The sequence below is a fragment of the Argentina silus genome, assembly GCF_951799395.1.
Source record: "Argentina silus genome assembly, chromosome: 20".
Lineage (NCBI taxonomy): Eukaryota > Metazoa > Chordata > Actinopteri > Argentiniformes > Argentinidae > Argentina > Argentina silus.
In genome coordinates, this window is record NC_139674.1 from 9,838,294 (window position 1) to 9,861,993 (window position 23,700).

General features: G+C 45.4%; 1 protein-coding gene across 2 annotated transcripts in view; it reads left to right on the forward strand.

The window, feature by feature from the left end:
* The window catches only part of exoc4 (exocyst complex component 4), a 100,321-nt gene that overhangs the window by 12,071 nt on the left and 64,550 nt on the right, over window positions 1-23,700 (forward strand). For both annotated transcript variants that reach the window (XM_083692505.1, XM_083692506.1), the window contains exons 7-9: window positions 1,927-2,101; window positions 14,593-14,738; window positions 14,941-15,029. In XM_083692505.1, the coding sequence (XP_083548631.1) occupies window positions 1,927-2,101; window positions 14,593-14,738; window positions 14,941-15,029 (410 nt within the window). The remainder of the gene's footprint in view (window positions 1-1,926; window positions 2,102-14,592; window positions 14,739-14,940; window positions 15,030-23,700) is intronic.

Here is a 23,700-nt window from a genome sequence, read left to right on the forward strand (position 1 = left end):
ATACACACACACACTCATACACTGACTAATTCAGACTCATACACACACACACACACCCAGAGTAGCCGCTTGACTGCTTTGCGTGATCGTTCCTCGCTCCAAAGACCCTGTCTCTTGGCTGTTCATCACCTGGGTGTCTGTAGTTTTCGATCATTCTGGGAAATGAGGACCAGGATTCCGGGGAACTGAGAAGATGGATTAGAATGGCCTCTCCTGTGAGATAATGAGTAGAACACTGGGCAGCAGGGAGATTTATCACACGGAGCGCAGGACGGGAAAAGAAAACGGGTACAAAGCAGATGGAGAATGAGGTGACGAGGTCACATCTCAAAGCCTGTGTGTGTGTGTGTGTGTGTGTGTGTGTGTGTGTGTGTGTGTGTGTGTGTGTGTGTGTGTGTGTGTGTGTGTGTGTGTGTGTGTGTGTGTGTGTGAGAGAGAGAGAGAGAGAGAGAGAGAGAGAGAGAGAGAGAGAGAGAGAGAGAGAGAGAGAGAGAGAGAGAGAGAGAGAGAGAGAGAGAGAGAGAGAGAGAGAGAGAGAGAGAGAGAGAGAGAGAGAGAGAGAGAGAGAGAGAGAGAGAGAGAGAGAGAGAGAGAGAGAGAGAGAGAGAGAGAGAGAGAGAGAGAGAGAGAGAGAGAGAGAGAGAGAGACAACCTTTGTCACATTGTAGCACCACACCACACAAGACACGTTCACGGAAGCATAGCTCATCCTGATTTGTGCGCCATCCCACCCATTCATAACATTTACCCTCCTCGTCTGCCAAGCGTAGTGACAGACATCCAGCCCAACGCCCCCTAGTGAAACATCAATCTCTCTCTCTTCACTCTCCCAGCTCTTGTCGAATGAATGCTCCTCTCTGCGCCTCCCGCCAGGAGTCGGCCCAACCTACTGCCGTAAATAAAGTCAGGAAGTGTCCCTACATCCCTTGAAAACAAAACTCCGACAGATGTGCGTCAGTCCTGGAGGAGCCTGCCGACTTTGACAGATGCTGCTAATTGTTGTCAGACACAGCTGCCTCTGTGTGCTCGCGAGGCCTCTGCCAACACCCCTGCTGTCCTCGCTGCTCACTGTTGAATAGAAAGCTAGAAATTACCTGGATGAGTTTCGGTTTAGTGTCTGATTTAAGTCAATGTAAACATATACTCTGTCATTTTTATTCTGTTTGTCTGCGCTCTTGCAACTTGAGATCCAACAAATACATTTGGGGCAAAAAGCAAAACAAATGTTTTCATAGCCCAAGACCCACAACAACGCTTTCTAAACAAGTGCAGGGGCAACTTTTTACTGAAAATGAAAGTTACTGAATGCAAGTACATTATGAATCTAAATTATGAATGTTTCTTTTTTTTCGTATCTCTTTGCTCTTGGGAAAGCTGTTGATATACTTGAAATGTATTGAAGTGCTTCAGTACAGCAACACCAGAGTTGTCTTCATTACCAGCCAAAATGAATTCACAAAATATTCTCGCGTTGAAAGTTTCGTCCTTGTGTGGTTAATGACTGTAGAGCTTACAGTAAGTGCCATACTGAAGAGCAGATATTAGCCAAGAGCTTTGAATGATCAATTCAAATGTAGCATTCCAGATTGAGCTGAAGGTCAGCATGATTATCCCTCCGCATGAGTCCATCTAGTGCTATTAAATAGAGAGTAGAGTACGTTTTAGATCGAAGCTGACTGGAGTGATGGGAGTGTGAGTTCTGCTGACCAGTCTGATCCAGGACCTGCTGCTAATCCTGAAAGAGACGAACAATAAAACCTGGGATAGGTTGATAACCGTAACCATCAGAAGGAGGAACAAACAAACAAAACGGATCCCAGATCAGTACCTAGGGGCAACCTCACTCCACTCCTCCTGCAAAGTTCACTGCCTCTTCCTCTGACTGCAGCTCCTCACCACAGCCTCTATCTCTGCCGCCCTCTGCAGGCTGCTGTTGGAACTGCTGGAGTTGCTGTTTGACAAGTTCAACGCGGTGGCGGCGGCCCACAGCGTGGTGCTGGCCCACCTGCAGCAGATCGTGGTGTCGCCCAACAGCGCCCAGGAGGGCATCAAGCTCTACGAGCAGGCCGACGTCTCCGCCAAGATCCAGACCGTCCTCCAGGTGAGTTAGTAACACACCTGGACGGGGTGATTCATATTTAGTTTTTTCTAATCAGATTCAGTGTGTGTAGTTGCTTTCGTGTTTTTGACATGGAAGCGGGAGGGGGGGGGGGCAAAATATGCAATCTCATTCTCAGTCGCCTGATTGGATAAACTGAGATGTTTATCCCCAAAATGTATACCCCAAGACTAATGTTGTGTGACGGCCCCGTCTCATCATACCACTCTTAAGGTTCAGCTCTTTTTCTGTAGATTGATAGTGTAGTAGCTTTGTAGTCCTCTCAGTGTTTCTCGGAGCTCCAGCTCGGAGCTCCAGCTTCGCCCCATCACTCATATGTAAATGGTTGATACCCCGACGCTACACCTCACAATGAGTCTCCACAGGAGTCCTCCGTGTGTGTAGGATACACATTTCTACCAACGTTAACTAGCTGTTCCCTAGCCAACGCACCCTCAGGCTTCTGTCTTGGCTGGTTTCATCACGCCTATGTTTCATTGTCACTCGACAGTCATTTCTACGGTTCGTTTCTCTCTGTAATCTGTCCACCTACACACTGTACGCAGGCTTACAGAGAAGTATAACATCGAACCCGGTGCTGAGGGCTGTATGATATCATTCTGACAGCGAGGAAATGGTGAAAAAAAAGAAAGAAAAGAAAAGCTTGATTGCCTGGTTTAATTGTAGTTCTTTAATTGGCGCTTGTTTGCGCTCCTGTGTTTACTCTCTGCTCCAGTCTCATTGGTTGAGGAGATGAGCAGCTGTTGAGGTGACCTATGGTGGATCCCTGAGGAATGCCCATGGCTCCCAGCTCTCAATGACTACTACTGTGTGTGTGTGTGTGTGTGTGTGTGTGTGTGTGTGTGTGTGTGTGTGTGTGTGTGTGCACGCCTTTATGTAAACTGCTCTTGGAAGAACATTTAACACCTTTATCATAAGTGAAAAAGTGAATGGGAGTTTAGTGACATTGTTGTCAGTTTCTTTGTCTGTCTTCTTTTTTCTTGGCAGTCCCTCCAGGAACTACCCTGATTGATCTCCAGAAAATGGGTTCATTCATTTTGTGTGTAACCTACTCGTGCTTGCACTTAGCCTCAGGCTTCCTTAAGAGAATTTTTTTTATTTCATCATACAAATCAATCAAAATGAGTAATGAGGACAACTTTGTTATTACAAGGTAATGGTTCCTTTTACTTCAAGGTGGAGTTTGGTCATTATTTTTGTATTTAACATCACTTCAGGAGTCAGTCTTTCTTATTTAGCCTTGTGGAGGTATACCGTCGAGGGACTGAGTGAAGAGTTGACAGCTGCATTTTTGCTAGTTTCCCTCTCTTTTTTTGTACTGCTCTTTTCCTATCTCTATTTTTCTCCCTCACATCTTTCTTCCCTCTGTTTCATCTTGTTCAGAATTCTCAGAGGGCTAGAGTCCTCTCCCTTTGCTCTGAGAGAGAGAGAGAGAGAGAGAGAGAGAGAGAGAGAAGGGGAGTGGAGTGGTGCAGGCTGGTATTGAGTAAATGGGCTTGTCATCACTCCATCAGCCCAGGTGGCGAGGAGTCAGACTTTGACCTTGAGCGTTTTTTTTTTCCTTCCCTCTCTATCTCTCTCTCTCTCTCTCCCTCTCCTCCAAACCACTCAAAGCAAAAAGCGGCGGCACCGCCGTGCCAACTGTTGCTAAGGCGGCCCCACACTCAGCTCTCAACAGGCAGGCCTTGGGCAGCTTTGAGTCAGGAATGAGTTTGGCCAAAGACTGGCTTTATTGGAAGGAATGAGGGAAGGAAAGAAGGACAAGCGTTTTGTCTTCTATAGCATTGATGAGCGATGGCCCTGCATTCATGATTGGCTGTGAATTGGTCTTTTCACTTAGCTGTGATTGGAAAGTGCTGGATTAACAAAGTCTTTTCATGGGCTGAGAGCTTGTTCATTGATTGCCTGTAGCTTTAGTCACCAGACGCAACATTCTAACAGTGTGTAGAGAGTGTAGAGGAAGGCAGGTCGAGGGACGGCACAGTACAGCCTGTTCTCAAGGCTAGTCGGAGGGATGGACTGATGGACTGATGTATGGAGAGAGTGACAGTCTAAGAGGATGTAATAAATGTTAAGGCCTAGGTGAGAGAAGAGAGAAGAGTACCTTGTATACTTACAGTCCAGAAGCTTGACTTGATGGGCAGGTCGTGTTCTGGGTCAGGCTATGGGTTGTCTGTTAGCTGCACCCGCTCTTTAGTAGGCTGGCTACTCTCTGCTGTACATCCAGTAGGTTTATCAGTTGTGTAATCTGCATTGTTTCACAGTATACATGTATAGTTAATGGTCTCATGCCACTTCTTGTAAGACTAGGGTTGCCAGCCAGGTGTCCCAACCTGGCAGATGATGCAGTACAATTATGGCCATCATTTGAATCACTCACTCACCCCCCCCTCACCTCTCTGCTGCAATATTCCCCAGGTCATTGTTGGAAATGACAACATTTAACTAAAATTGACCGGGAGAGGGGAGAGAGAGAGAGAAGGAGGGGGGGGGGAGAGAGAGAGAGAGGGAGAGAGAGGGGGAAGAGAGAGGGGAGAGAGAGAGAGAAAGAGAGAGAGAGAGACGTGCTAACACCCAGTTGCCAGGGGCTCCTTGCTCCCCCGTCGCCGCGATGCGCGATAATGTAATCTCTTGATTAGAATACTCATTATGGGAAATGAGGTTTTCTTATTCAGTCACTCGTGTTATTATTTCCTGGCCGATCTTATCTTTTTGCGAAAGTCTCATTCCCTCCCTCCCTCTCTCCTCCTCTCCATTCTCTCGCTCTCTCGTTCTGTCTCTCTCTCTATCCCTCTCAGTCCTTCGCCCCTCATCTTCCTCCCCCTCACTCTTTTCCTCCATCCCTACCTCATCTCCCCTGCCCTAGCTCCCTGAGTGACAAACTCAGAATGGGTTCAGTACATGCTGCACCTGCCACTCGAAACAGTGTAGATTCCTGAGGGAGGCTCTCGCTGTGGCTGCTCTTTGCTCTGCCTCTCCTCCTCATCCAATAGGTGTACTAGGGATGTACCCATGCTCCCCAACTGTGCCCAGGTGAGTGTGTGAGGAGTGTGTCACTTCAGGTGTGAAATGTCCCCCTGCAGTGGCAGATAATGCACTGCTGTCTCCTGTTAGGCCTAGTTCAGTTGTTTCAGAAGACAAGCAGCTGTCTACTAACATCTCAGCTACTAGAACCTCACACTGGCTCTGGTGTGTGTGAGATGGGTTTTGAATCTTGGTTAGCTGTAGATTAATGAGTGCCATTTTGTGCCTTTTGTCTCCTTCCCTCCACCCTGTTGACTCAGACTTAAAGTGTGTGATATGAAACATCTTTGCAGACGCCATCCTTTTTGTCTTGTAGCCGTTGTATCTTGTTACTCCCCTTCAATCCACCTTGTTGCAGTTCATTCAATATACCCTCACCGGCCACTACCTCACGGTACACCTGTTCAACTGCTCATTAACGCAAATATCTCATCAGCCAATCACATGGCAGCAACTCAATGCATTTAGGCATGTAGACATGGTCAAGACGACCTGCTGAAATTCAAACCGAGCATCAGAATGGGGAAGAAAGGTGATTTAAGTGACTTTGAACGTGGCATGGTTGTTGGTGCCAGACGGGCTGGTCTGAGTATTTCAGAAACTGCTGATCTGCTGGGATTTTCACGCACAACCATCTCTAGGGTTTACAGAAAATGGTCCAAAAAAGAGAAAATATCCAGTGAGCGGCAATTCTCTGGGCAAAAATGCCTTGTTGATGCCAGAGGTCAGAGGAGAATGGCCAGACTGGTTCGAGATGATAGAAAGGCAACAGTAACTCAAAGGTTGGTGGTGGTGGTGTAATGGTGTGGGGCATATTTTCTTGGCACACTTTGGGCCCCTTTGTACCAATTGAGCATCGCCACAGCCTACCTGAGTATTGTTGCTGACCATGTCCATCCCTTCCTGGCCACAAAGTACCCATCTTCTAATGACTTCCAGCATGATAATGCACCATGTCACAAAGCAAAAGTTGTCTCAAACTGGTTTCATGAACATGACAATGAGTTCAGTGTTCTTCAGTGGGCTTCCCAGTCACCGGATCTGAATCCAAGAGAACACCTTTGGGATGTGGTAGAATGGGAGATTCACAGCTCGAAAGTGCACCTGAAAAATCTGCAGGAATTGCGAGATGCAATCATGTCATCATGGACCAGAATCTCAAAGGAATGTTTCCAACATCTTGTGGAATCAATGCCACTGAGAATTGAGGCTGTTTTGAGAGCAAAGGGAGGCCCGACACAGTATTAGTATAGTGTTCCTAATAAAGTGTTGTGTGAGTGTATATACACACAAATACACACACACACACACACACACATGGAAACCACTTTTCTTTTTCCATTTTGAGAAGTGTGGAAACGCATTGACCTTTCCACATGACATACCTGGAGACGGACATGAGAGCTGACAAGAACATGAGGGACACCCAGTTACCCGGCCGGAGTTGAGACTTCCCATATAACGCTGAGCGGTTGGTCCGGGGAGGCACAGTATGGAGTAGGTTAACATGAAGCTTCTGAAAGTCAAGATCCGTGTAGTGGTCTCAATCCCTGTTTGGAAATGCTGGAGATGTCTCCCCAGTGTGTTTTGAGTGTGGAGATATGGATTTTGACCATGAAAGACTGGGTCGTAATTGGCAGTATTGGTGTCGGTTTGGGAGTGTTCTGTACTCTAGTAGTGTTCTGTGCTGTGTCACATTTTTAAAGTGGCTTTCTTAAGAGATGCACTGGGTGAATAAATGGGTAGATTATTTACTCCCACAGCCGTATTATTTGATTTACAGTTTAAGTGCACCATCACTTCATGCCTCCCTTTATGTTCTTCATGACCTTCAGATTTTTTTCACCCTTTTGTCAAAAATTGTCCCATGGTTAGAAGCACTGAGTAGCTTTCAGTGGATGTGCCCCGACTAAAACTCAGTCGGCTATATCCAATTGCTTTTGATACGATTGTCTGCATTGCGTTACACAAATCAAACTTCATGTACTGAACTCTGATCCACTTTGACAACTTTTGCTTGAGTTTCCTTGAGTCCAAGTCGTCGCCAACATTCTCACGTGCCTGGGAAATAATCAAGGAAGCGAAGATGCTTTTTAAATGCAAAGACCAGACACTCAAGGCGCCATCAGGTAATTTGAGAAAATATTTCAGCAGAGACCGTAGTTCAAAAGGCCCTCCTGAATCCTTCACATCGGGATGGTGTTAATTGACCTATATTTGGTATTGAGTTGTCACAGTCCTTTCAACACTGTCTGCCCTTTGACCCCTTGGCCACCCAATCAAAGGCATCCGAGTTTGTTAATTAGCCTGGCAATTGTGCATTCCTCTATGATGGTGTTGTCTCTGTGAAGGCTCTTGCGTCGATATTCCAGTGACTCAGTGAGTTGAAGGCAGATAACGGTCCTAATGAGCAACTTCTGGCTCACTAACAATCAAGAATGGACATTTGCTGTCGGTTCTCAAAAGAAACCTGGATTAGGCTCCATTCGTTGCTAAGCATATCAAAACAAAGAGGAAACTATAGCAGGGGGCAAGGGGGTGGGGTTCTTTGAAAAAGCCATCCAAATAAGGCTGGAAATAGAGGTATGAAAAGTGGTTGCGATAACGTCTTTGGTTGGGTGTTTCGGTCCTGCCTTAGGATATGAGTTTTTGACCCAGTGCACCTCGAGTCCAGACGTCCACCCCTCTCTGTTCAGATACAGTGAGAGCCTGCGGCTGGGCATGCACTGGATGAATACAGCATAGCTTAGCATCTAGAGATTAAGCAAGAGACAAAGAAGAGGCGTATGTGCAAAATATATAAATAAATATCGAACTATACAGGGGCTTAAATATGCAGGCCTTCCTCCCGGCTTGTCAGTGGAGTGAAAACAAGGTGAAAATTGAACTGCCAGTGAACCAACCTGCAGACAATGATCTGCTTTAATTAAATATGATGCGTTCAACATCGTTGTGTTGTTCTCACAGTGTTTTAATCAACGTGTCACTATATCCCCTCCCTGAGGTGTCATATTTACATATTACTGGAGCGCAGTGGAATCGATAGTGTCTAAACTGCCTCCTACCCAACCTGTCTTGTTTCGGAGGAATAAGGAAGAGAGATTCAAAGCTGGATGCTTAAGTTATTCTTCGATGACTCTGACTTGAATGCTAAATGCCCCTTTTTACATTTGTTTTGAATGTTGATTCTCAGCCCCCTGCTGTCCTGCAAAACTATGGCATTTTCTCTTATTCGTGTTGATACATTTAGTGCAATGACACTTAATGCTGGTGTGTTTGTGCACAGTGTCTTGAGCCGTCTGTCGTTTGTGTGTGGGTGTGTGCATGCGTTTGTGGGGGTGTGGGTTCACACTCTTGAGGGTTCCTGCTATGCAGAAGGGTCATATTGATCATTTGTATGAGAGGATGGTGTCCATGGAGACATACTCTCCATGCCATTTTAATACTTTAATAGACTTGCTTTTCTCTAGGGATGCAACAATACCACTTTTTCATTGCCGATATCGAGTACTGAGCTTTGATTATCAGCCGGTACAGAGTACCGATCTGATAAAAGGCTCCTTTTTTAACAAGCTCTTGTGTGTGGATGTGCAATGCTTGGCATCATTCTTGAAAACAGTAAACACCATGCTCAAGCTGGGAAAAGTTCACTTATTGATTCTTGAAAGTTGACTTCTTGAAGAAATACGTACAACATGACTGAATCATGCTGTAAAAGTTTTGCTTCTCTCTTACTTACTACACACCGAGGTGGAGAGAAGTGAAAATGAGGATTTCTTCCACTACAAAGACACCATTTTTGTATGAAAATACAGCCTCCAATGTATTTTGCCCCCTGATGCTAGCAAGCTACTCTGTTATTAGCATAGATGTGCCTACAAAGTTTGTGTTACTATAATCGCTTATCATTAACTGCGAAGCTTGCCAGCTCGCACCCTGTATCTGGTACCCTAGCAACAAGTATCATGTCTTTTCTATGTGTGAAGCACAAACACGTATGATATAACCGCTACCTTCGAATCTTTCTCAAATCAGATTCATTTGCAGTTACCTTCAGACAAAATGATAACTTGACAGGATTGTGACAAGAAGCTGCCTTTGGATTGAGTTACCAACATGGCTGTTATTGTTGTCACTGCACTCGCGCATTGTCTTAGCTGTGCATCAGCCAGGTGACGACAACACACGTTTGGCAAGTTTTTACTACAGTTTATGTCATGGCATTGATCAGTACATCGATCGGTACATCCTTATCTTCCGATTCCTGATCCAGAAGCGGAGGCCGGTGTTTGCTGTCAAAACAACTTTGGGACAGAGCAAGGACACAGAGAAATACAGAGTGTTCAGATGAAGAGGCTGGCATTGGTCTTTGTCAACAGGGAGGCCTTCAAATGTTTTTATTTTTCTTGAAGCTTTATTTATTCAGGAAACCTGACATTTCAGCAAGGCCCTGATTTACATATATCAAAGTACAAATCAATTAAATAAGTTACAAGTACCACTTACAGTACAAGACCCAGTTACAACAATACAATAGTTTACATGAATACACTAATCACACAAACAAACCTCCCGAAATAGGTCCTTCACTAAAAACTTTGAATGACTTGCAGATACCAGAGTGTCCAGTTTTAAGGCATCCCATGGGTCCTTCCAAGTTCTAGGAGCACAGTGACTAAGCGTTGCTGTGGTCCAATTGGGACCCTGCGGCTTCCCCAAAGGGAACTGCATCGGGTGAAGCTCTCTCTGAACTTTTGAAGGTTATTTAAGTTTCTGGAACCAGATCAATATGGTAAATAAACAAACCACTTTGTCGATAATGCCGCTTTCGTCTTTCCCTCAAGCCCGCGGCGGATGCATCAGTCAACGAGTTCTCAACAAAACACAGTCCAGGGGGAATTTAGCGAAAGCGAACTGATTTCAATGAAGTATGCCATGAGAAGCGAGCACCGACCAATCAAAGTGATTACTGGTTGACAAAGGACGGCAGGAAGGAACGGAAGGAAATTATGTTTATTTCTTTAATGGACTCCTCAATCATCAGAACACAGGTGTTCACCTGGAACCCCTTCAGTGGCTCTCTTGGTTAATTAGACTGCTTCGTTAATACTAATAGACAGAACAGAGCCTGTGCATCCTGCTCATTAATTCCCACACTTCCTCTCCGAGCACTAAGGCACAGGTTGGGAGGTTTGCTCGGTGTTGGTAATGAAGTACGGTGGCACACATCCACAATGCCTTTCCCCTGGGTAAACACCGCTAACTACAGGACCAGTAGCCTCATTTAGATGTTGCTAGAGTAAGTTAGGGAGGAAAAGCGATATTGAACAATGACGACAATCATTATTTTGTCTCTTAAGTAGCGGCTTCAAAAAGGCTCATGCACGCGCACACGGCTATCGGAGTGCAGGCGCGCGCACACACACGGCTATCAGAGTGCAGACACGACACACACACACAGGCGCGCGCACAGTCGATGAACTCCGGGCTCAGTTTATTATCCGGTGTGAAGAGCTATTTGCCATTTCTCACAGGCTTTATTCTCCACCCTTTTCCTGCTGATCTTTTCTTGGACGCGGCCATGAATATTGATTCGCCGTGCGTTAAAACAACCCCTGCCTTGAAGTGCCATATCTCGCTCCTTCTTCAGAATGGGAAACAGAAGCCAGAGTGCTTTTTCAAAGAATGCCAGTCAGTCACCCGTGTGAAGGTCAAAGCATGTGTTCTGTCCTCAATATACATAGCTGGGTATAGTTGGACAGGCAGCTAAACACCTCCCATCATCGAGAGTCTGGAGACAGTATGTCGGTCTGACTTCAGGTTTATTGAATTTGAAAGGGTGAAACTGAGAAAGAGAAACACTAATCAATGATATGGTTTCACATCCACCCATTGCCTTACCAAACACAAGGGAGAAATTGTCTAGCTAAAGCTATGTTGTATTAACATTGAACTGAAGTATCCCCTGTTAGCTAACATAACCAAGAATGCTCAATGTATTATTATATAATGCTAGTATGGTCTCACATGGAGAAATACAAGGTACATTTACACAATCACCATGAAAACCAATAGTTACAAGCTTCCATTATGACAACAATTTGTACAAATATAATCATGAAATGAAGTTCCAAAAATAACCATCTATAAATTCGGGTAAGTAGTCAATGAATTTGTTACATCCCAACAATGCAACTAAAGGCATAACACATTTGAAGATTGACCTGTATATTAGAACAGGTAGTTGGTTGCAGACAAGGATGAATGAGGCTCTTCTTAGAAAACAACATACACTTCCAGAAGATAGAGGTCACATGACAGCTCAGGTCACATGAATTAAGAGAGTAACAGGTTATACAAAGAACCACTAGGGGGAGACAGAAACATCTAAAGGCAAGTGTCAATACTTTGTAAACAGAACAGCACGAATCACTGATAGTGGCATTCTTATCTCTTTACCGCTGGGCCAATCTGGGGCCTTCCCATGATGCCTGTTCTGTCGGGGTCATTGGAGTCCAGCCCAGCTCTGCCCCTCCAATAATGGAACACTGGCTAGGCTACATCAGCGCCTATCGGCTAGTCCATATCGGCTAGGCTAGACTATATTAGCGGGTAGCCTCGGTGAGAGTCTAGGCTATGTGACTGGCTAGGCTATGTGACTGGCTAGGCTATGTGACTGGCTAGGCTATGTGACTGGCTAGGCTATGTGACTGGCTAGGCTATGTGACTGGCTAGGCTATGTGACTGGCTAGGCTATGTGACTACATCACAAACCATGAGGTTCAGATATCCCTCTTCAGGCCTCAAATCCCTTAGATATTAGCAAAAGGACACAACATCTGATCAAGGGCCGCTTGAGCAAGATGTGTGGCATTAGCGAGTGTTTCAAACATCAATGGAAGACAATTATTCTTGTCTTGATCAGAGAAACATTCAGAGCAGAAGCATTCATTACGTCCTCATTAATGACTGTTGTTTTTTGTGTGCACATGCATTGTGCTCCGGTTTGCATTCATATGCATCTCAGTATGTGTCACCGTCATTTGTGTTGTATGGCGCAGACTGCAGGCCAGAGAATATGTCTCTATTCCACCCTGCCGATGTTGTTTTTGATTAGAATTAGGCCTCTGGTGTGTGAAAACAATGTGTGTGTGTTTGTGTGTGTGTGTGTGTGTGTGTGTTGTTAGTGTGAGCCTCGCCAGCTTTGGGCTCTGCTACAGTGTTTGGGCTCTAGGTGCGACACAGGGCGCTCTTTGTTTTGGCAGCTGTGATAATGCTGTTGTTCATCATCCCTGAGCCGGCTGTGACAGAACCCTCTCTCTCTCCCTCCCTCCCTCCTTCCTTCCTTCCCTCCCTCTCTCCATTGTTCCCTCGCTCCACCGGTTCTGGCTCTATTGAGGACAGCAGCTACTGCCACTGTCTCTTTGTCACCGTGTGAGGCCTCCATTCAGTAATGAGGTGTCTGGCCACATAAAGGTGACAGCAATAAGATGTCATACCGCCCAGGATAAAGGTGACTGTAATGAGATGGACTGTTGCTGGAATAAGGGTGTTTTAATAAGATTTAATGCTATTGACGTGTTGGGGGTGGGCTTCCTGGGTTAGGAAGGAGAATGTAGACACACACACACACACACACACACACACACACACACTCTCTCTCTCTCTCATACACTCTTTCTCTCTTAAACAGACTTAGAGACACAGACTAGTGGGTAGAGACTGAGATTTGAACTATGGGGATTGAACTCTGTTCTATTGGGTGTTCCCAATGACCTTTTACCAAAGTAATAGTCTTATCTGTAGTGCATGTATTTAGTGACAGGATACAGGTTGTTTTCTCTTCAGGGTGACGGTCCACCTGTTGCCGAGGCTTTGACAAACTTAGTGTTGAAGGGGTTTCCTAGGTTTTCCTGGGTTACGTCAACAACGTCTCGTTGAGCCGTATGAGAGGAGTAGACACTGCTGTCTGAGCGTAGTCCACCTGTCTCATTTTCCTGTAGAGTCGTCTCGTATCACGCCTGTTGATCTGTGTTGATTACCTTCCGAGAGGTCATTAAACAGATTGATTGCCCCTGGCAAGGCTGGCAGGAGACCCCTAGCCGGATACAGGAAACCACCACATGATCGTATCCACCCTCTCAAACCTTAACTCACACGGGTGTCTGAAGTGAGGGAGGACTCACGATTTCAACAGTCACGACTTTCTCTATTTCCGTCTACCTCGACACTCTCCCTCCCTCTTTCTCTTTCTCTTTTCTCTCTCTCTCTCTCTCTGTCTTATCCGCATGTTTAATTGTCTCCAAAATTCACTCCTTCTCTGGGCTAATGCAACTTAAGTAGGGTCGGAGCCCCTTCATCAGCCAAATGTTGGCATTTAATTAAGTCTGGTGGGTTAGGTAGTGGGGCCCTGCTCCATCAGCGGATCACATCCTCATTAGGAATTAATGCACTGACAGGATTAGCATCGCGGCTAGGCTAGTGCTGCTAGCTCCGAACGGTCCATTTGGTGTGTGAAGGACGGGTCTGAGCGATGACCGAGAGTGTGTGAATGTGTGTGTCTGACGGGAGAGGTGTGTGTGTGTGTGTGTGTGCATGTGTGTTTTTTAGGAGGTGTGTGCGTGGGTTTCCTCCGCGGTGACGGGGGTCCTCTGCAGCTTTAATGACATCATTAGGGGTGGGATGGATTTCCATCTGCTCGGCCATTACTCTCCCCCCACTTTGGGCCTTCCCGCACTGGTCCGGGATTAGAGCCACGGAGGCTAAATGACCCTAGTAAATTATGAAGCTATCAGAAATCGGAGGCTAATTTAGAACATATGTATTCACACAGAGAAGGGTGAGGGAGATGTGGAGAGAGACGCTGGGAGAATGGAGAAAGTGAACTTTGTTGGACATGTATTTGAACCCATCCGTCTGGGTTTATTGTTAGATCTCAATAAGATATTTATGAGCGTTGATTTGACGTTGACAGATCTCATCATGGATCATGTCGACAGAGAAAGAAATGGTGGCGAGGGAATTTTGATGAAAGTCATAACTCTACAGTCGTGGCGTAATCAGTGACATTTCATCTCCCAGACAGACTTGACTGTAGTTCTCGCTGACAATGTTTGTTTGATGTTTATTATGGTTCTATTCAATGACAAAAGCAATGACTACTGGCAAGCATTGTACAAGCTTATGGTTATATTCTTTATATTCTATGGTTTTCCTGCAGGATCATACAGTAGATTCTCACTGAAAAATGATGTCATTGTTTTGCACTGTTCTCTGTGCCCAATCCAAACTTGAGAAGAGTGTCAACAAAGTCTCTCATCATTTTCCAAATGAATGTGAGAAGGAGATTTTCTTCTGTTTCTGGTGCATCTGGAGCTAGGCTTGGGCCCTGTAGCAGCGAGGCCCTGTCTGATGTGTGTGTGTGTGTGTGTGTGTGTGTTGTGTTCTAGGTCCTGCTGATGGACTACCTGGATGTGAAGAACACCCGCAGTGCTGCAGAACCCTCGGCCCAGCTCTCCTACGCCAGCACCGGCAGTGAGTTTGCGGCCTTCTTTGCCAAGAAGAAACCCCAACGCGCCAAACAGTCGCTCTTCAAGTAAGTTACTGAGAGACTGAAAAGCCCCACTTTCATGGCGTAGAACTATACTTTACCAATGAGATCAGAGCCATTCTAGAGCTATATTAGATCTGTGTTGTGGAGGACCATAAACTCAGAACATCTGATCGCATATGGATTTAGATTGTGTCAACGCTGCCCAGTGTAATATGTGTAATATGTCCTCTGTCTGTTCTACCAGGTTTGAGTCCTCGTCTCATGCAATCAGCATGAGTGCCTACCTGAGGGAGCAGAGGAGAGAGCTCTACAGCAAGAGTGGAGAACTGCAAGGTGAGGGAGGGAGGCAGGGAGGGAGGGAAGGAAGGGATGATTCAGGGAGAGTGAGAGTGGTGTAACAAAAGGTGTGAAGGGGTCCAAAGGGGAATTGGTAGGGTCATGCGGTAGGTCAGGGTACAGAGAGAGGGAGGCAGGGGATGATGCACACACACAGGGCCGACACACACCCATACACGTGCACACACACACACACAAACACACACACACAAACACAAACACAAACAAACACACACACAACGCAAAGGAATGGGCTAAAGAGACGAAGACCCTGGAGAGTCTCACTGTTCCACAGCTTGTTCTCTTCTGTCTCTTCTCTCCTCCTCCTCCCTCCCTCGCTTCACAACGACCTTGAGGTTTCAATCAGCAGTGCCTGACAGCACTGTTTGCCTGCTTGTTTCTCTTTTTTTCACACCTCAGTCCCCCGAGACAGTGTCTGGCTAAAATGGAGGAGAGGCGGATGGATGGAGGGAGAGAAGGAGAGAGGGAGGGAGGGAGGGAGGGAGGGAAAGAGGAAGAGAGACATTGTCTGGCAAAAATGGAGGAGAGGCGGATGGATGGATGGATGGATGGAGAGAGAGAGTGAGACAGAGAGACAGACAGACGAGGATAGTCCCTCCACAATTTTGGTTTTATGTCAATATTCTCATAATTACATTTTTTTTGCTAACTTTTGAGGTGACTCACATTGAATTTATAGCTCCTGGAATCACTTGGTTGTATGGAGCACCAGTTTAGTATTGAACAGGTGAGACATTTCAATGTCTCCTCCGCCTCGAAAGACATGATTCCATTTTGATAGGAAACATCAATCACCATTGACCCGACTTTCATACGCAAAAAAAACGGTAAAGGGAAGAAGTGAAAAGTACAGATTAACATAGAAAAATATATATAATAATATCGGAATGGGCTTCAAATAATGCCCCCCCCCCCTTTCCTTCGAGTGCCCCCCAAATGTGAAAAGGAAACATATTTGGGGAGCGGTTGAATGCCCGGCAGCGTTTTAAAAGAATAAGATGAGATTTCTCTCCTTTCATTTCAGCTGTCACAATGCTTAGCTCAGGCGGCTGACTGGCCGTGTTGAATGGAGGAGAAAAGATTGAAGGAGTAAAATGATTTAGAAAGTGAAATAAGTCGACTTGGATGGAGGGAGATGGAGGCGGAGAGACGTAGGTTAAAAGTCATTGTTTTCATCACAGCAGTGTAAAAGCCATTCAGGGATTTCTGAAGGAATAAATTAGAAATGGGAAAATATGTATTGAGATTGAGTAAATGGTTGTTCTCTCTCTCTCTCTCTCTCTCTCTCTCTCTCTCTTTTAAATTAAGCTCACAGTTAGAGCAAAGAGAAAAGCAGAGAGAGAGAGAAAGAAATGGACAGAGAACTGATGAGTTGGTCTGGCCAGAGGATTATCCAACAGTTTTTTCCTGCTACACGGAAGCTCTCTCAAAGCGTGCGTGCGTGTGCGCAAGGAAGGTGCATGGGTGAAAGTGCGTGGAAGGTGTTATAATGTGACTGTAACATATCTGTAGCATATCTATAACGTATGTCTCTGGGGTGTTGGTGTGAAGGCCCTCCCCCAGCGAGGGAGGCTTAATTACAACCCCTCTCCACTGAAGCACCCCCGTACACTTCAATTAGCGCACTGCTTCATCTAAAGGCTTCATTAAAGCTCCATATGCACCCACATCTGGATGTGTGTGTATGGGGTTGTGTGCGTGTGTGACTGTGTGTGTGACTGTGTGTGTGTGTGTGTGTGTGTGTGTGTGTGTGCGTGTGTGCGCGTGTGTGCGTGTGTGTCGGTGTGTGACTGTGTGTGTGTGTGTGTGTGTGTGTGTGTGTGTGTGTTACGCGCCTCGGCCTAGGGGATGGGTGATGCAAGTAAACATAGGACACACGCAGACAGTTGCAGTGGAGTGAGAACAGAGGAAAACAATGACAAGGGGAAGAGTGTAATGAGGATTTATTGTACCAAGACGAAGGAGAGAAGAGGGGGGGGGGGATTATGCCCAAAGAAAGAACCAAACATAAGGTAGTCCCTAAACTACGACTTACCGATACCTAAGAATGCCGCTAGACATGGTCGAGTGCCAACACTCTAAGCGAACCAAAAACACAACAGTCGGTACCTGCCCCCAACTAACGAGTGTATATAGACAGGAGGAACCTAGGTGTATAAATGTATACCCATGGGCTACCTGCTCTCACCTATACCACTCCTGTAACCAGAATGACAATACGATGGGTGAATTATGAAGGAATAAGATCTGACCAGAGAATTGTCACAATGAATTTACACACACACACACACACACACACACTTTGAACAGACAGACAAAAACAAAAGGATCTTGTGAGGGGAGGAAGTGCAGGGTTTAAATACTTCAACGCCGTCCTCTGATTGCCTCTGGAGGTGATGAGGAATGAGGTGCAGCTGAGCCAAATTGATTGGCAGAATGCCTGAGGAGGATGGAGGTAGGTAGAGGTAGAGGGACGGAAACACAACAGAGCACAAGACACAACCAGAACAGTCGTAGCAGTGTGCAATGACAGTATCATCCCTCCCCAGCTCTTTGAAATAAGAGTCTGTCCCTAGAATCATACAGCCACTCCCAGCCCCATGAATAAATGATGAAAGTAGGGAAACGCTCTCGAGGTATGGATATGTTATCATGGCTCGGAACGCGGCGATTGGAATTGCTACACTTTAATATTCCCCTGCTTTTTTATTGCCTCTATTTCTATAAAGGCATAAAGCGGTGGTTGGGGGAGCGGGGTGGTCATTGCTGAGGTGAAGTGTGAATATTTCTCAATAACTACAGGGTTTTATACCTCGGCTGAATCTGTAATGTGTTTATGTGTTGCGCTTTTTGTCACCCGTACGACGCGACGGAGCGATATTACCTTGCCCCGGGGCACCCGTGTCTGAATGACAACCTGAACACCATCAGTACAACAAAGGCCCGTCTATCAGACTCCACGCCTGCCCCTGTCTGACCTCCACCCCTCCCTCTAGAAATAGTCAAAATAAACCTGCAACTCTATTCCACACAACTCTATCCGTCCTCCTGCACCCTTTTGATATTCAAAATACACTTGGGCTCTCCGTCCGCAAACAAAAGCAGCCTCTCTCTCCTCGCCTCTGTATGGAATCTAGGTACAAATAGAGTTTGCTTTTCTTTCTTAGCCTCCCCCCCTTTTATACCCAAGGCTGAGTAAGGAAGAAAGGAAAAAAGGCGGTCTTGTATTAGTGGACTTGTTTATGCATAATCGCCTGGTTCCCGCTAGAGAGGAGGGGGAGAGGAGGGGGAGAGGAGGGTGGTGGGGAGTCCTGCAGAGTGACTGACTGCTCCCCGGCTCCAGAGGAGACTCCGAACGGTGTTTTCTGTCAAACTGATTTGTGCGGCACAATGGGGGGAGTTAGGGGGAGAGAGAGGTGCAAATGGAAAAATGTTTTAGTGGGGGGGACAGGGGATGTGTGTGTGTGTGTGTGGGGGGGGGGGGGGTGGAGGGGGCACATGTGCGTATGTGTGTACATTACACGACCGTTGCAGAGATGTGTCTGTATCGATGTGCCTGTCTATCAAACCTCTATGTGAGGTCCTCTGAAGACAAACAGAATCACTATGCAGTGTAGCCTCAACGGAGCCTTTCCTACAATGGAAAAAATAACCCCACATCTCATCTCATCCCTACAGGGAACCATCACCTTGAAGCTCAGCTTCACCCCATTGTGTTCTCACATCATACAGTCTAGGTATTGTGTAATATCACTCCTCATCATCTTCAATCATTCTCTCCTTCGCTGCCCCGTCTTCAAGGGTAACGACGCCATCGCCTCGAAGAGCCGATCAATACTTGACTTCCGCCGACCTCACAATTATGATTTATCATATTCATAAATGGAACCCGAGATGGAATTGAACTCCCGAGGGAGAAAAGTCAATAATTATTAGAGAATTAAAATGGAGGAAGGTGGGAGATACACATCTCACATCACAGCTTAGCCCTGGTGATTGATCTCTCTGCTTATGTCTCTCTCTCTCTCTCTCTCTCTCTCTCTGTCTGTTTAACCATCTTAGAAAGGTGTTGATTGATCGACATCAACTATGACTGCGTGTCTGTGTCTCTGTGTGTGTGTGTGTGTGTCTGTTAGTCTGTCTGTCTGTGTCTGTGCGTCTGCATGTGTGTGTGTGTGTCTGTTAGTCTGTGTGTCTGCGCGTGTGTGTGTGTGTGTCTGTTAGTCTGTGTGTCTGCGCGTGTGTGTGTGTGTCTGTTAGTCTGTCTGTCTGTGTGTCCTGTGTCTGTGTTTGTCTTCTTTATTAGAACTCTGCCCTTTTCATAACAGTGATTGGCTGTTTGGTGTCTGCACCCACACATCACTTATTGGTCTAGACCAGACAGTTGGCAATCAAGCCTGTCCCTGATTGGGCACAAAGAACCACCAATGAGAACCTGGCTCTGATGCTGAATGTGGCACAGGTATTGTGGGTAATTTAAAGCACAATCAGTGGAGGAAGAAGAATGGAGTAAAGATAAGGAGGGTACTGCCATGTAAGGCTTTGCAGAAATCGTTATGTTGGTTGAGTCGGATTGACATGATGCTCAGTACAATAGTCACTGATGAGATGGTGATACAGTTAGTAACGAAAGTGCATCTCAACATTCTAAACAAGTAGCCTGTCCTTGTCTTTGTCTGTGCTGAAATGAACACACTGGACAGACCAGAGTAGATTTTTTTGTACAGTCCTGGACTAAATCTCACTTTTAATAGAGCCTCTACAGTGTCGGTGCTTTTCAGTGTAGGATGAGGCGTAATCTGTGTCCAGGATACTGTCCCTACCATTGATGTTCACATACAACGTATTGCTTTGACCTGTCCAGATCAGTGCAGCTGGAGACTAATCAAGGGGAAGTAGCCTGAGAGAATTCTTTTGAGTCGTAAAAGCAGTGTTTAAATTACATTGACATACAAAATGTCCTTGTACAGTCAACAACAATAATATTATAAACAGCCAAACTACTCTAAACATACAACACTTCTACATGTAATTACCTCATCAGGGAAGTATTCAATTGATTATTTCATTTGCGTCTCGGTTCCTTTCCTGTGATTTCTGATGAAGTCAAGGCTTATCATATGCACAGGATATACTGTTTGTACAATGAAACGCTTGCTTTGCCAGCTTTCTCCCAGTGCAACCACGGCGGCCATGTTTACATTCATCAGGCCAATGATCTCCTCCGTAGCGTTTCCACTCAGAGAGGAAAATATGCAATTCAATTACTGCGCGGCTATGCGGCTGTCCATTTATACACTGTCTTCTCCTCACGTTCCACACTCAAATTAAATACTGCATTGTGCTGATCCCCCTGGGTGGGAGCTAGCTAGATATCCACTCTAAATGTGTTGCCCTTTTCTTACAGTGAGTATAGAAAGAGAGTGTGTGCGTGTGTGCGCATGTACGTGTGTGTGTGTGTGTGTGTGTGTGTGTGTGTCTAGTTTTCATTACTCAGCTCTATGATGGGTTGCTCCAGAGTTTTTCCCTTGACATTTTTTCATGATATTAGCGTTTTTACGAAAGGTATTTTAACTGAGGGTTTTGTATTGCGGTTATCCTTAGCGAGGCATTACCTTAAATCCTTTGGTGATTGCAAAAGAGCATGTCGGAACCATGTGACATTACGAGATTTATCGGTGCGTTGTGTTTGACGTGTCACCATGGAAACAAGCAACGTAGCCACTTTGCATGCGCAGAGGTTTGTCAGTGATATACAGTATATAATGGATATTATATCCCATAATATAAATTGTGAAATTAGCTGGACAACGAAGTGCAAGGAAGTGGGAAGATATTTGAAATTGTGTCATGAATGTTTTTATTCATGTGTATCAGCAATTATTCACGAGGACAGAGGATCTTGTCAGACTGCGCACTCCCTTTTTATTTTTTTTAAACAAGATGTTAACACCCTAGACATGACACACGCTAATGTAAAACCAATAAGGACAAGGTGCAAACATGAGTAAAACACTAATGTTCTCAGCCTTCTTGTTGTTGTCCAGCATCAAAAAATGTTCCAGTCCTTATTTTTCCACAGACTGCGGACGGAAATGGATCCTGAGTGAACCCTCTGGCTCTGATTGTATTGAGCTCACACACACGTTTCACACTTCAGCCCCTGGTACTGCATAACTAGTAAATGACATGTTTACCCTTGTGTTTCTACTCGCCTTCTGAATGGTTTAGCTCCCTCGGCAACATGACTGCATTTTCTGTAAAGATAAAACACAGGCTGCTTTGGGTGCCTGGCAGGCTATTGCAATAAAAAGCACAGCATTTTTATATAGACTCTAGAGTACAGCTTAAAGACACGCACACACACACACACACACACACACACACACACACACACACACACACACACTCTCTCTCTCCCTCTCTCTCTCTCTCTCTCTCTGTCTCACACACACACACACGCTCTCATCTAGATCCATCACCTTGATGTACATATTGTGTCACCTCTATCAAAATCCTATTGGACATTTTTTTCTCTCTTGGAAATCAAAAGTAATCCTATTGGATCCTATATAATTCATATATAATTCCCATTACATTAGTTTTGTGTCACCTTTATCAAAATCTTGTTGGGGGGACGACGACGACGTCCTCTTGGAAATCAAAAGTAATCATATTGGATCCTATAGATTTTTTATAAGTCTTGAAGGAATGTGTTACTGCAATCAGAATCCCAGAAACTGTTGTACAGTTTTTCTTTATTGAGAAGTTTTGGAACACATGGAACTTTTCATGGGTGCACCGCCCGTGTGCTCAGCCACGATGCATTCCATGATGAACGACCATTAGCACTGCAATTTGAAATAAACACCCACCCACACACTAAAAAACAAACAAAAACTCTGTTTGGTCTCGTAATGACTGCCACCTGAGATTCTCCCTTAAAAGATGACAGTTTCTGGTATTGTGCGTGTTTGTTTGATTCCATAATGACTGCCTTTGAGAAACAGTTTGATGGGAACTTAGAAATACCATGGACAGGCTAGCTAGCTCTCTGGCTATTCAATTTCAAGCTATGCGGAAGATGCAGGACTGTAATTAAACTAAATTAATACAACTTAAAAAAAAAAAAGAAAGAAAATGTACTCTCGTTGTGTTACCTTGGATAGCTGTAATCGTCTAGTTAACAGTTAACAGTGGACAGCCACGTTTTTAGGATGAATCCTTTATTATGTGTTGTAAATATATTTTAATTCCTAGAGAAAAATGTAATAGAAATCGGATTGGAATGTATAATCCTATAGGATGTAAACCTATAGGATCAAATCTATCCAATAGGTTAAAAAATCTAACAGGATTTTCTATTTTTTTTTTTTTATTGGAAATGGATTTGTTGACGAGGACACACACACACACACTTTTAAAATCCTATTCCAGAACCTCCCCCCACTAACAGTCATAATGTGTACTGTATATTACAGCGCTTCATGTTCAATTTGCTCAGCCGTGATTTCAGTGGGGTAGATGATGATGGTTAAAACAACATTAGAGGTTTGATTGTGTCTCCCCCCCCCCTCACCCTGGGCTCTCTCCAGGAGATAAAGCCATGTGGAGGGATGACTGGGATCTCATCAGTGAGAAGGTGATTGAATTAAGCCCCGGTGTTGAAATGAGATTGGGGTGTGTGATTCGCTGGGAAATGCAGCGAGGTTGTAATAACATCAGGTTCCAGTGTGGCAGACTTCTGGAGTCTGGTTGGGAGCTGATGGATGGTTCAGATCTGGTGGAGAGACTTTGGTTGGCTTTGTGGATACAGTTAGAGTATGTTGGGAAAAAGCCGTTGGACGATTGCCTAAGTTGCATTAGACTGTGGACATATTGCAGGGTACCTATGTGACGTGTACAGTATGTATAGTTAGTGTACAGTAAAAAGGCATACACTTTTTTTTTTTTTTCTTCATCCTCAAGGTCATCCATTCAGGTGTGTTGGAACTATAAACATGTGGAGATTGAACATGTGAAGGGAGAAGAAAAAAGGAGACAGTATCCTGTCTTTTATCAGATGTGTAAACATGAAGAGGAAGGTTGGTGGGGCGTGGGGAGGTGGGGGTATGGAGGGGCAGCATGCGGGGTAAGGAGGGGTGAGAGGTGTGATGGCTGACAGAGAGCAGGCACTTAATCACAGATGGGGGGGGGGGGGGGAGAGAAAGCAAAGAGAGAGAGAGAGAGAGCAGAGGGAGAGCGAGAGAGGGCCTGATGTGTATGTTTCCCCAAGCAAGACTAATTTTAATCAGCGTGGGCCCTGTCATCATCAGAGGCTGTCACTGCCGTGTTTACCTTTAATCTCCCACTGGCTGATTGGAGAAGAGGAAGGGAGGTGTGTGTGTGTGTGTGTGTGTGTGTGTGTGTGTGTGGGGGGGGTGCAACGGGACTCATCGGGTGAACAGGAGCTCGCAAAATGTCTGTCCGGCCCCCCCGTCCCCCCACCACCCCTTTTAACTGAGTAGGCCACTGAGTAAGTAGCCGTTAGATGCTCACCTTGATTGGAAGTAGCGGGAGTGTTGTTTTATTTCCCCTCTGAATGGAGAGAGATTGTGGGGAGCTCTAATGAACAATGGAATGCGCTTTCCGTTTCTCAGGTTGTAAT